The 12,108-nt window shown below is 46.5% G+C and overlaps 1 protein-coding gene across 1 annotated transcript; it reads right to left on the minus strand.

The window, feature by feature from the left end:
• Positions 1-677: 677 nt before the first annotated feature.
• On the minus strand, positions 678-11,477 carry F3 (coagulation factor III, tissue factor). Its single transcript, XM_065887986.1, has 6 exons — positions 11,238-11,477; positions 10,050-10,161; positions 6,005-6,195; positions 4,025-4,203; positions 3,006-3,165; positions 678-1,681 (listed from the first exon to the last, which is right to left on the minus strand). Exons 1-6 carry the CDS (start codon positions 11,335-11,337, stop codon positions 1,545-1,547), a joined length of 879 nt encoding a protein of 292 aa, XP_065744058.1. The 5' UTR covers positions 11,338-11,477; the 3' UTR covers positions 678-1,544.
• Positions 11,478-12,108: the final 631 nt, after the last annotated feature.

Raw genomic sequence — 12,108 nt, forward strand, 5'->3', positions numbered from 1 at the left:
ACGGTGACCCCATCCTGCCCACAAAGAGCTCTCAACCTAGTTTGCTTCTAATAACTCTAGAAACTCTACTTCTCTCTCTCCTTATCTTACATTGTCCTTTTATCAAATTTTCTTTCAATAATCTGAAGAATTTTTCTTCTGTTCTCCTCTCCAACCCTCATCTGCAACTCAAACTGATGCCCATGGGAAGATCTCTCTCCCGCTAAGCCTGCAGTAGATGGTATAAGATCCTCCCTTCCCTGGAAACCATACATCCCTGCCCGTTGCTGTGTGACTCATGGTGCCTCCCGGCAGGCAGAGTGTTATCAGGCTTGGTCATATGTCTTGCTTAGGCCAGTGGCATGTGATCAGAAGTGACACTGAGCCACTCTGGAGTGGAAGTTTTAGGAGGAGGCGTAAAGCTTGAAGACATGGCTGCCCGTTCTACTAGTTTTTTGCTTTTCCCTCTGCCCTGATCCACATAGGGGCTTCACCTTTGGTTTTGGTCCTAGAATGAGAAGACATTAAGAAGAGCTGTAGTCAACCCACAGCCACCAAACTGTAAGTGTAATGTAAAGATACCATTGTCATAAGGCACTGAGAATTCCAGGGTCATTTGTTACTGCAGCAGAGCCAACTAATACAAAGGCCAAACCCTAAATAATAACTAAATAAGATAAATAAGATATAATAAACAGTCACAATTCCCAGTTACCTTTATTTATATAAAAGTATATTAAATAAATAATCTCAATATATACAAACAGAACAATATTACCTCTATAAATAGAAAATCCCCATATATAAAACCTTTTTTCAATTATATAAATATGTACAATGTTGATCATAAAGTGTGAAGTACCTTAAATCTTAAACTCTATGTAATTTGTTGGTATAGTAGTCTTATAAAAATACAGCTATCTATCTGTCAAGTGTTTCATCAACAGCATTTAAGTCAGTTAAAGTGCTAAACTGTAATGCATGTTATGAATGTGCCCCAAATACAAGTCTTCTGCTTTTAACACATTCATATAAATGTTTGCTAATTGTTTCGAACCTCCAAAAGTACTCAAAAAAAAAAAAAAAAAAACCCTAAACACCATATTACAAAAGGACAGACATACGTTAGAAAGTCCACCCAGTTTCCATTTTACTCTCCCACATGGTTTGAAGTCAGCCTCTCAAAAGTTCTCCAAAAATCCACCCAGGATTTTTTAGGGCATTTGTTCATTTGTTTTTCCTTAGATGATCTGGCTTCAACTTGAGTGTAGAAAATATACAGTCTAGAGCATGATACGTGCAAAAGGTGCTGTAGCATTAAAATAAACAGAAATTGAAAAAACTTGGTTGTACCGCTCATTACGTCCCAAGGTGTCTAATGCTGATGTTGAAACCAGAATGCTAATCGTGAGAATAGGTCAGATAAGAGCTTTCTTTGAGCCCAAGGGTCTCTAAGCTCCAAACACACACTCATTTGTGTTTCCATGTATTCTACTGCCTTAAATGTTCTTGGTCACAGTGCAACACGAGTTCTGCAGAGTTGGCAGATCCAAGAGCAGGATCTTTCATGCAACATTGAGGGGCAAGCTCTCCTTCCCGCTTCGCCCTGCTCTCGCCTTCCTGCACTTATACAGAGACACAGACAGGACGATGATGAAGATGATAACAACAAGCATCACTGCTACAACGATGAAGGGCATTTCTGAAAAATAAAAGGTACCAAGTCAACTCAGAGAGCTTGAATCCCATTTATCAGTGGGCAGAACTGAAGGCATAACCCCAAATTACACCATCCTGCTTTTGCGTAACTTGAAATTTCTTTCCACCACAACATATTTCGATTAGGAAAGAATCTGTCAAACCCTAGATGTCTGCGGGCAATTGACAATAGTGAAAATGATTTAATAAACTGGATCATGCTCACAGTCTAGAAAGATGCATGAAGACGAAAGCAGGAACGGCTGTTAGAAACAAGTGGCTGAAAATGATGCTGAGTTGGGTGGCAACGATTATAGAAGCTGAACTCTCAGTGCAAAGAGAGATACAGAGCACTACCAAGATTCAAGTAAAGAAGAGATGATAACTGGTTGGGGCAATAAGAAGGCTTCCTGGTGGAGGTGGCATTTGAAATGATTCTCAGAGGACCCAATTCAGCAGATAGAGAAGAGGCAGGGGAAGCAGCGATCTAGGTGTGCGTGAAGTCAGAGAGCAGCGGAACTCAGGCTGGCTTTAGGAGGATGGACCTGAGGGCTGTGGGTATGAGGGCCCAGACGGTGCAGAACCAGAGGGAAGGAGAGCCCTTTCCTTCTGTCAGTGTCAATAAATGGGAGGGAATTTTAAAAGTGTTTTTAAAAGGCTTAAATTACATCTTAACAAGGCCCTAGGTCATTATTGCTATCCTTTGACTTTTTGTTCCCAAAAGTACTCAGAGCACTACCCGCTCAAGGCTGGTGGGAGATTCCTGGGCTCTCACCCTCATGCACGTGTCTGAGCCTCCATGGCATCTCCAGATAAGATCCACTCCTCACTTGGTGTCAGGGCCCTGGTGTGGCACATAATGTACACACACACGTGCCGGCCAGGGACACACACATGCACGTGGTATACCTGATAGACTCAATCCCTTCCCTTCCCTTCGTGGGTTAAAACCTTTGTGGCAACAGCCCACAGTAGGTGCTCATAAATGTGCATCAGGTGCCGCTGCACCTGGCCCAGCAGCTCCCCCCAAGCTCCCCAAGTCAGAATTTAAGTATGAAGAAATGCTCAGAGAAATCTGCATTTGATGCTAAATCCTAAACATGTACCATGGGCCCAGGGCTCAGCAGAGAGCTTAGCGCATGGTACGTGCTCAGAAAAACACTTGCTAATACAAGGGAACAACATAGAAACATCTCTAAATGCCTAAAATTATGAGTACCCCCAAAACCACAAAAAACCAAGGCAGTTTTCCCCTGAAGAAAGTACATCCTCGTCCTGGAAGGCACCCCTCCCTCCCTCCCAGATGGATCAGGGGTAGAGCCACTCACCCGTGGACAGAACTTTCTCTCGGCTAGTACACTCGATGAGACTTTCTGGACTCTTCTGGTTGGCTCTTCGTGATGGAATCACTGCTTGAACATTGAAACAGTAGTTTTCTCCTTCATCCACATCAATCAGAAACTCATTAGTGTTCGTCGTGGCCTTTTTCTGTTAAAAGATAGAGTCCTTTATTCATCTGGGCTCAGAGTGAATTCTGCCCCCTTTACTAAGTCACTGTGGTAGTCAAAGCCTACATGGACACATCTGACATAAAGGATTGGAAGTGAGTTGGCTCATCAAGTTTCCCCGATAACTGCTAAGGATGTTTTTTTCCCAAGGATAAAGATATCCAGTTTGGGCACATCCAACCCAGTTTTTAGCCCCTTTAGAAGATATCTGGGGCTTCCCTGGTGGCGCAGTGGTTGAGAATCTGCCTGCCAATGCAGGGGACGTGGGTTCGAGCCCTGGTCTGGGAAGATCCCACATGCCGCGGAGCAACTAGGCCCGTGAGCCACAACTACTGAGCCTGCGCGTCTGGAGCCTGTGCTCCGCAACAAGAGAGGCCGCGATAGTGAGAGGCCGGCGCACCGCGATGAAGAGTGGCCCCCGCTCGCCGCAACTAGAGAAAGCCCAGGCACAGAAACGAAGACCCAACACAGCCAAAAATTAATTAATTAATTAATTTTTTAAAAAGATATCTGCAGTAAAGGAAAATAGGAATGAAGTATTAATTGTTGAATGGAAAACAAATCTTGTCTCTGGGATCCTCCATAGAGGAAGAAATGCGGGAGCTGCTGGGAACCTTGGAGATGACCGGTCCAGCCCCTTGGCTGAGGAACCTGAGTATCCGAGGAGGCCCTGACCAAGGCAGCTGGAAGTCACAGGTAAAACCAGGACAGCGGCCCCTCCCACTCCACCACCCTGTCCTCTCAACCACCCGCTCTGATATTTGAGTTGGAAAAGAAGCAGGCTGTAAAATCAAGGATCTGCAATTTAAAACGAGTCATAAAAACAAAAGAACGCTCACCTTTCCTGTACTTGAAGCTCTCCAATAATAAAGTATATAATTCAAGTCCTTGCCAAAAACATCGCGGAGGCTTAGGAATGTGCCGCCCACTCTGACTAAGGTACGTGCATCTTGTACAGTCACGTTCAGTGCTGTCCCAACTTGTTCAAAACTCCGAATTGTTGGCTGTCCAAGGTTTGCTAAAACACAGAAAATGAGCTTTGTTGGAATCAAAGAATTCTAGACAAAGTAGAATCCCATTAATCACGGTTAATAACAACTTGGTCATCCCTCACGAAACAGCTCATAGAACCAACTCCCTAGCCCCAGACCTGGGCCCCGAGACGTTCTACAGCAGTGCTGTCCAGCGGAAATGTAGTGGGAGCCACAGATGTCACCTTAAGTTTCCTTGGAGTCACATTAGAAAACGTAAAAAGGAACAGGTGAAGTTAATTTTAATAATATATTTCTTTTAACCCCATATGGCTAGAATATTATCATTTTAACATTTAATCAGTATAAAAACTTCAGGAGATCTTTCTCAAAATCCAGCGTGTATTTTATACTTAGGGCGTCAGCCATATCTCAAGTACTTAGCAGCCACATGTGGTTAACCGAACAGCTGCATAAGATTCCATATCTTAGATACAATAAATTAGAGGCTGTGGGAAAGCCCAAGAAATGTCTGTCCTTGGTACCTCAAGGAACCAGTTTTAACCACCAGGTCTCTTTGATGGCTCAATTATCTCATGTGCTTTGGTTGAAGAACAGTAAAACAAATCCCGATAACTTAACAGGAACTACATGCAAGTATGTGTGTGTGTGAGCACATGCAAAACCATAAACTATTTTCCCTCTTGCACCGAGAAAGGATTTGCAGTGGCTGACAAAAAACTCAAGAACTATTAAAAGGAATTGTGAGGATGCTGCCAGTGGAGGGAGAATACATGTCAGGGACCCTGCAGTTACTGCAGGCGGCTGTGGGTAGGGTCACTACTCTAGCTAAGTGCTGGGAGAGGCACACAGGTAGAAGCACTAGGGGAGTTTGAAGACGGGCTCTGGCACACGGGGGCTCAGGGCAGGCAGCTACCTGGGGTGAGGCTGGCCCTATTTCCACCCTCAGAGTAGGTGCTAAGGGGAAAGGCGGCTGCCTGTCCCTCTGGCCCCTTCTCTCCATCCCTGCTTTGAGAAACTCCCCTCTGGGTGTCAGAAGGGTAAATATAAAAGCACCAATAACACAACACTTTCATTCCAAGTCTTCTTCCTAGAGCAGCTGATTTCACTCTTCTCAATGTGCTACATGTGTTTATTTAAAATACCTCGTTCAGAACCATAGCCATGACAAAAAATGTACATCTCCTACTTGGCAGGAATCCAGTGCTCTCCCTTAGTAGACGCTCAAGTCAGTTTCCTGGGCCAAAGGCTGGGGAGAAGAGCACTCTGCGTTTTCAAGACCAGCATGAAGGAAGCAGGATGGGAGCTGGCCCGGCAAGTGCCAGCACATCACAGGACTCAGATCATGGTCAAGTGATTAAAAAGGTCAGCAAGCCCAATGATGAGATTGGAGGAAGACGGAACTCTTCCCCATGGACTCGTGACCACCTGTGAAAAACCCTCAACTGGGACTTCTGAAAATTCAGAAGGGAGGTATATAGAATCTCCTAAATATATATGGGGAAATAATACTGGAACCCCAGGCTTGGTGAATTTCCTACTCCCTGCCCCTCATCCAGCCAGTTACTGGTAGGGTCTGGGGACAGACTGGTGGAGAAACCTACTTGACGACATTGTTATCAACTCCAAAGTTCACGTTCCGTGAACCTCCTGCCACATCCGGAATGAGCGAAGAGGCCTGTGGCACTTACCAGTTTCTGAGAAAGAAGATGTGTTTATGGATAAATATTTTTTTATGTCATGGCTCCTAAGGGTCACAAGCTCACAAGAATATTCAGAAGTTTTTGAAAACAAGAATGACCGGTTACTACAAACCGAGCTACTTACTCTCTAGGTAAGGTGTGAACTCCAGGGAGTTGGTAAACGGAGGCTCCCCAGTAGAACCGATGGCATCCAATGGGTAGGAAAAGACCCGGGCCAAGTATGTCTCTTCCACGTTTTTCACGATCTCGTCGGTGACGTCACACTCTGTGTCTGTTGTGTAGAAGCATTTGTTTTTCCAATTTCCTAATCTAGAGCTGAAGGAAGAGAAATGGAACATTATGATTTGCATCCAACAAGACAAACTGTTTTCTGGCTGGGGTGCCTTGTTACAACAGCAGCTTCCCACAAGCAATCCCGAGGAGGCGTTTGGTATGCTGAGCACTTTAGATGAGTCTGAATCCTCACAGCAACCTGCGGGTGGCTCTGTAATTGTCTCTGTTCTTACCGATAAGGCAATGGAGGCAAAGGGAGACTGGGTGACCAGCTCCAAGTCACACAGCTGGATTTTGAGCCAGATAGCAATTTGACTACTGGGTCTGTGCTCTGAACCGTTTTGTTAAATATCTTCCTTAAAATGTAGATGATTTGTCATGACTATGTGGGATAAAGGGCAATTTTCCATCAAGACCCAATTATTTATTACAGTCCACTTGTTATGTTCTGTTTACCACATTCTATATTCTATGTAATATATTCTATCCTATTACATTCTATTGTGACCATTCTTGGTGTGGTTATTTAACAGTTATTGAATCTACTATAAGCCAGGCACTGTACTGGCCCCTCAGCCATGTTACTTTGTTTGGTATAATCCTTCCAAGAAGGTATTGGATCTTTCTTACATATGAGGACCCTGAAGCACAGAGCTGCTAGGTAACTTGTACAAGGTCGCACAGCTTATGCGGTGAGAGCTGGGTCTGTTCCTCTCATTATATGACATGCCTCCCTCACTTTCACAAGATGTGCTGTCAAAAACTATAGAGCAACAACACAGGTGGTTATCTGTCAAAGTCTGAGACTAAGAGACAGATCTGACGAAAGAGCTTTCTTTTGTAAGATGTCATTGAAGAGGAAATGATTTAAAGTACTGCCAAAAATGAAAGTATCCTGAAATGATATAAAGAGCTTCTAAAAATGAAACTATTCTACAGAACCAAGACAATTCCTAGACAAATGTCACTGCAGCTGGATCCACACACATCTGTCCCACATAAGTTGACAGCTACCCTGACCTTCCCCATCATCAACCACTAGCGTTCCCTACCCTTCATTCAAGGCCACGTTCCAATCCCACCTTCTGCAGGAATCTCCAGATCTCCTTGCTCAGAATTAATCTTTCCCTTCCCCATCCCCCAGCACTGACATCTCATTAAAGCACTTAAGGTGAGGGTGGTACCAGGGCTCCACGCTTGCGCTCCCCCATCACGCATTGGGGCTTTAGGGCTTGCACATGGCCAGGCCTTGCTGGATATTAGATGGTTTACATTTCCAGGTTGAACCAGGGGAAAACAAGCTGCCATATGGATTCAGTTGTCTAAATCCAGGCATGAGAACCATAAATAAGTATTTTTTTTAAAAGTCTGAACTAAGTAATCGGGCTAAGAGGGTGTGAGTAAACACACTCTTGGTCCTTAAATTCACAAATAAAGATTGATACAGAAATATCAGTTTACATACTCTTAGATTTCTCTAATTTTCTGTGATAAAAGTAGAGATGCAGTCTTAATTCCAGAATGACCAGAACGCATTTTTTTAAATTACATCATTTCTATTTTAAAAAGTGAATGAGAACCTGATGGTTTTTCTCCACTGCTACGGCAAACAAATGGTTCAGATAACAGGAGCAACACTGCTGGGTGCTGAGGCTACACTCTGTCTGAGAGATATAGCATTTGGTTCCTTCCGGCTCACAATAGGAACCACAGTCCTCTGACAAAATTTAGCACAAGCAACTAAATCATCAAAAGTAATAAAGCCATGAAGTGCTGTGAACAGGTTAACAAGGGGCAATTCTGCAGTTCATTTCCTCTGAATGCTATAATCAGCATGAACAATATAAACGCCTCCAAGGTTCCTCTGGGTATTGCAAAATCTCCTGATTTGGAAATAATAAAAGTTCCGCCTGAACTTCTAAAAAATCCCAGACTCACCAATTAAGAAGCAAGTTGTTTTCTACAAGCTTGGGGAGTTCTGTTTTAGAATTCAGCACGTTTCATGGAATCAATACTACGAGGGATGGTCGGTGCTAAGGCTTGAGCCAGTAACACTTTGCAACCACCGGTGAACACTTTCCAAAGGGTAAAAAGGCAGTTAGCACTCCAAGGAGGGGCTTCAGACACAGCAGCGGCACCCTGTGTTTGAGGACTGGCTGGTGGTGAGGTGGGTGGGTCAGGAGGAGCAGCAGGTCAAGACGCTTTCTCTAGGGAAGGAAACCGGGAGGGAGGAAGGCGCACTGAGGAGACCAGTGGGAATGACTTTCTTTCCTCCTCCCGGCTTTGGAGCCCCACATCACACCCGGGGGAGACCCACTGAGGGGTGGTGGTGCGTGTCGCTGGGTAGACCGTGGTACCTGGCCCTGCTGGGCGAGCCCCATCAGCGCAGTCACCTTCCCAGGGCCAGTTTCCTCTTCTATAAAATGATTGCTACGGTCCCTTCACCCAGGAATCCCATTTACCCGTGGGCTGGTCGCCGAAGAGTGCGGGTCTCCGGCAGGGGCGAGGGACTGCTCACAAGTCCTCCAGCACAGGTGTGGAGACGGCCGGTGCGGCGGGAACCACCCCCAGCCCGGGTCCGCGGGCGCCCCCAAGAGGCAGCTCTGCACTAGGATGTTTGCACAAGGGGACTGCGTCCACTTAAGTAACAACAGCCTTGCAAAGTCCAAGAACTTTGAGTGGACAAAGGCTTATGTTTCAAAAGCTGGTAACTCAGAAATATGTTTCCTCGTGTTCACCAAACAATATATTTCGAAGGTAAGCATTCCTCCTAAAATCTTATTTTCACTACCCATAAGGAAAGCATCTACTAAGGTAAACTTCAGCTCTGTATCAGTGGAATTACTAACTCTCAACCAGTAGAATCTGATTTGACAAGTTTGACCATAATAGTAATTATTACCTCGAGTTATGAAATTCCTTTAAATCTTTCTATGTATCTATACAAGCATGCATGCACACACAAATTCTCTTCCGTGTTGCCTTGGCAATGGTTGTCATGAACTTGATTTTGGAAAAAAAAAAATCCCAAAAAACCACCTAAAAGCCCCACTCCATTCTTAGCAGCTGCATTCCAAATGCTACAAAAGGCTTGGCACAAGCTAAACAAAATGGCAAAGCACCCTTAATTTTAGCCAGCGATACTTTTGTGCCTTTTACAAGCAGTGTTAATTTCCACAGCTGCTCTCCTCTACTTAATAAGAGCTCTACCAAGCTTCCTAGAACATTTCAGAAACCAAAAACTTGCTAAGAATATGGTGACAACCATCAAAAAGAGGACATTGAGACTGAATATGCTGAATTAGGGGCTCTTGGGGACAGCTGCCAATCAGGGATGGGAACGGATGAGCGGAGCAGCCCTGACAGCTCAGGGTGTAGACAGAGGAGTATTCCGTTCCCGCTCAGTGAGTCATGAATTTGACCCCCTCCAAGATCATGTATGCAACCGAATTTTGAATCATGAGTCCAAAGAGTAATGACTCAAACACTGTTTAAAGGCAATGTATACATCCAAACTCCTCCCCACCTCTTCTCTAACATGTTAAATCCCGCTAGCAGTCTAGACAGCACGGAAAAAGAGCTGTGTACTTAGATGAGATGAATTATCAGCGATCATTGCCACCGTGGATTGCTCAAGAAGGTTCTCCTATCCATAGCGTATACTCCACTTATAAATTTCCCCATCATCTCCAAAAACAATTTAAATGTTCTATCAGTTTAAGTTCTGGAAATGTTGCAGGCTTGATAGAGTATGGCTCTGGCCAGCAAATTACGATGAATGCCCTCTTCTTTGTTATCTGTTAAATAATCTCATCCATCAATCAGCTTTAAAGACATTTATATTCAGCACAGGAAACAGCAAAAATCTTATTTTTCATTTTTGGTACCTAGCTTACCTTATCTGAACAGTGTAGACATGATTGATGGGTTTGGGTTCCCACTCCAAAATGGTCTTGAAATTAGTTGACTTCCAAGTTAAATTATATGCTACTACTACATCTGTAGTGCCTTTAAACAACAGAGAAACAGCTATTAATGTTTACATGAACTTCTCAGCACACGATTTCATGTTGATGGTATAAAACATCTTCCCACTCCCCAACACCATCATAAACCTCACATTAATATTTTTCCAACCACAAAAGCTTTAACTGAATTATCGTAAGAAAAAATCTGCAATTTTTTCCTAAACCCAGAATTTCCTCATGGCAAGATTGACCGGGTAATCTGAGGAAACACACAAGGATCTTGAAACCCTTGTTTGAAATTATTCATGGGGGAAGCCCTGTGATAATGACCTGGAAGCACAGCCCAGGAGCCATCAGTGGCCCAGGGTGTCCACCGCCCAACTCAGGAAGGGCAGGACTCCAGGTTCAACTTAGCAGGGAAAGCCGGCTAGGAAGGGTTTTCCATAAATTACGTTAAAGGACAAAGCCCACATGTGTAAGAAGAGTTAGGACTGCATCCAATAAAAAACCCAAACCTTGACTTTTTTCGTTTGTATCTAAAATGTCTCTATACTGAAACTTCCACAGACAACCATCCAACACCGTCGGATGTATTCGGTTAGGATGCCTTAGTGTTAAGGTCTGCCTGGCCAGTTCTCAGCAGATCAGCCTCTGCCCTGCCCGCACACAGAACAGGCTTACAGGGCATGCACAATGTGGTGGTGCCTGCTCCAGTGCAAGCGACATTTTGCAATGACTGCCTCTAACGCAATCTAAAACACAAGACGATCAAGATAAGACCGAGAGCCGCTTTTTATTATGGAAAGTGCATATATAATGAAGGATAACATTCAAACATTGCACGCCGACCCGTGCAGGTGAGGAGCCACGTCCCACCACCTTCAAGGTGTCGGCTCCCTGGGAAGCTCTTTTCCTAAACTTCAAGCGAGAGCCCCGAACGCACGTAGGCAACGCTGGACGCCACGAACAAGCATCTCTAGCAGAAGGGGCGGCGGGTCCCGGGCGGGTGGCACCTCAGGGCGGCAGGGCGAGCCTGCTGCCAGCCAGGACTGTCCTCCCTCTTCCCGGTGGCTGGCCCCAGGGCTCGGGGGGCGGGGGGGGGAGGGTGCCACTCACCTGTGGCTCCGGCCACCCGGACCAGGACCCAGCCGAATAGGAGCGCCCGAGCAACGGCGGCCTCGTAGCAGGGTACCCGGGGCCCGGTGGGGGTCGCCATGTTCACGAGCTGACGGCGAGGTCGGGAGGATTCCTTGCGCCCCGGAGGCTGGGGAGGCGGGGAGGCTGCGGAGGTTGGGCTGGAGGCGCCTGGGGCTGCGGGATGGAGCAGGAGGGGCGCGAGGAACCCCGAGTGTGTGGAGCCCGTGCCCGGCGCGCTTTAAAGAGCCCCTCGCACGCCCACGCCTCAGCAGGCCCTACGACCGACCCCGCCTCTCCTCCCGACTCCCCGCCCCCAGCCAGGCTCCAGCAGCCTCCCTGGGCTGCTCCCGGCGAATCCACACCCCGGCCCCGCCTCCTCCCAGTAGGAAACTCCGAAACCCTGCAGGGGCTGATTCACCCGTGATTCAATCGGCCGTCAAGCGCGAGTGTCCTTCGGCCACTGGCGGCTCCAGGTGCTGAGGGGAACCAGGGTCCCAGCCGCCCAGACCCCCTGACTCCCAGCTCTGGCCCTCAGGCCACCGACCCAGATGTCCCGCCTGAATGGGCGGCAGGTCTGTTGGGAAGGAAAAGGTGGAGGTTGGAAGGAGTTCGAGGTGGAGGAGAGGGAACCCTCCCTTCCACTTGGCGATGCAGTGTCCCCGCCAGCGGGAGCGCAGTACTTACCGAGTTTAATAGAAAGTACTGGCTCCGGGCTCCTCTCCGGCCCCCAGGGCATTTCCCGGGCGCTTTGCGCGCGTCAGGCTGAGCCTTGGAATCTGCGGCCAAGTAACAGCGTGATGAGGAGCAGAGTCCTCTCCTAGCTGTGATTTCGGCTTTCGCCCCGAAGGCA

Source organism: Phocoena phocoena, chromosome 1 (assembly GCF_963924675.1).
Source record: "Phocoena phocoena chromosome 1, mPhoPho1.1, whole genome shotgun sequence".
Taxonomy (NCBI): domain Eukaryota; kingdom Metazoa; phylum Chordata; class Mammalia; order Artiodactyla; family Phocoenidae; genus Phocoena; species Phocoena phocoena.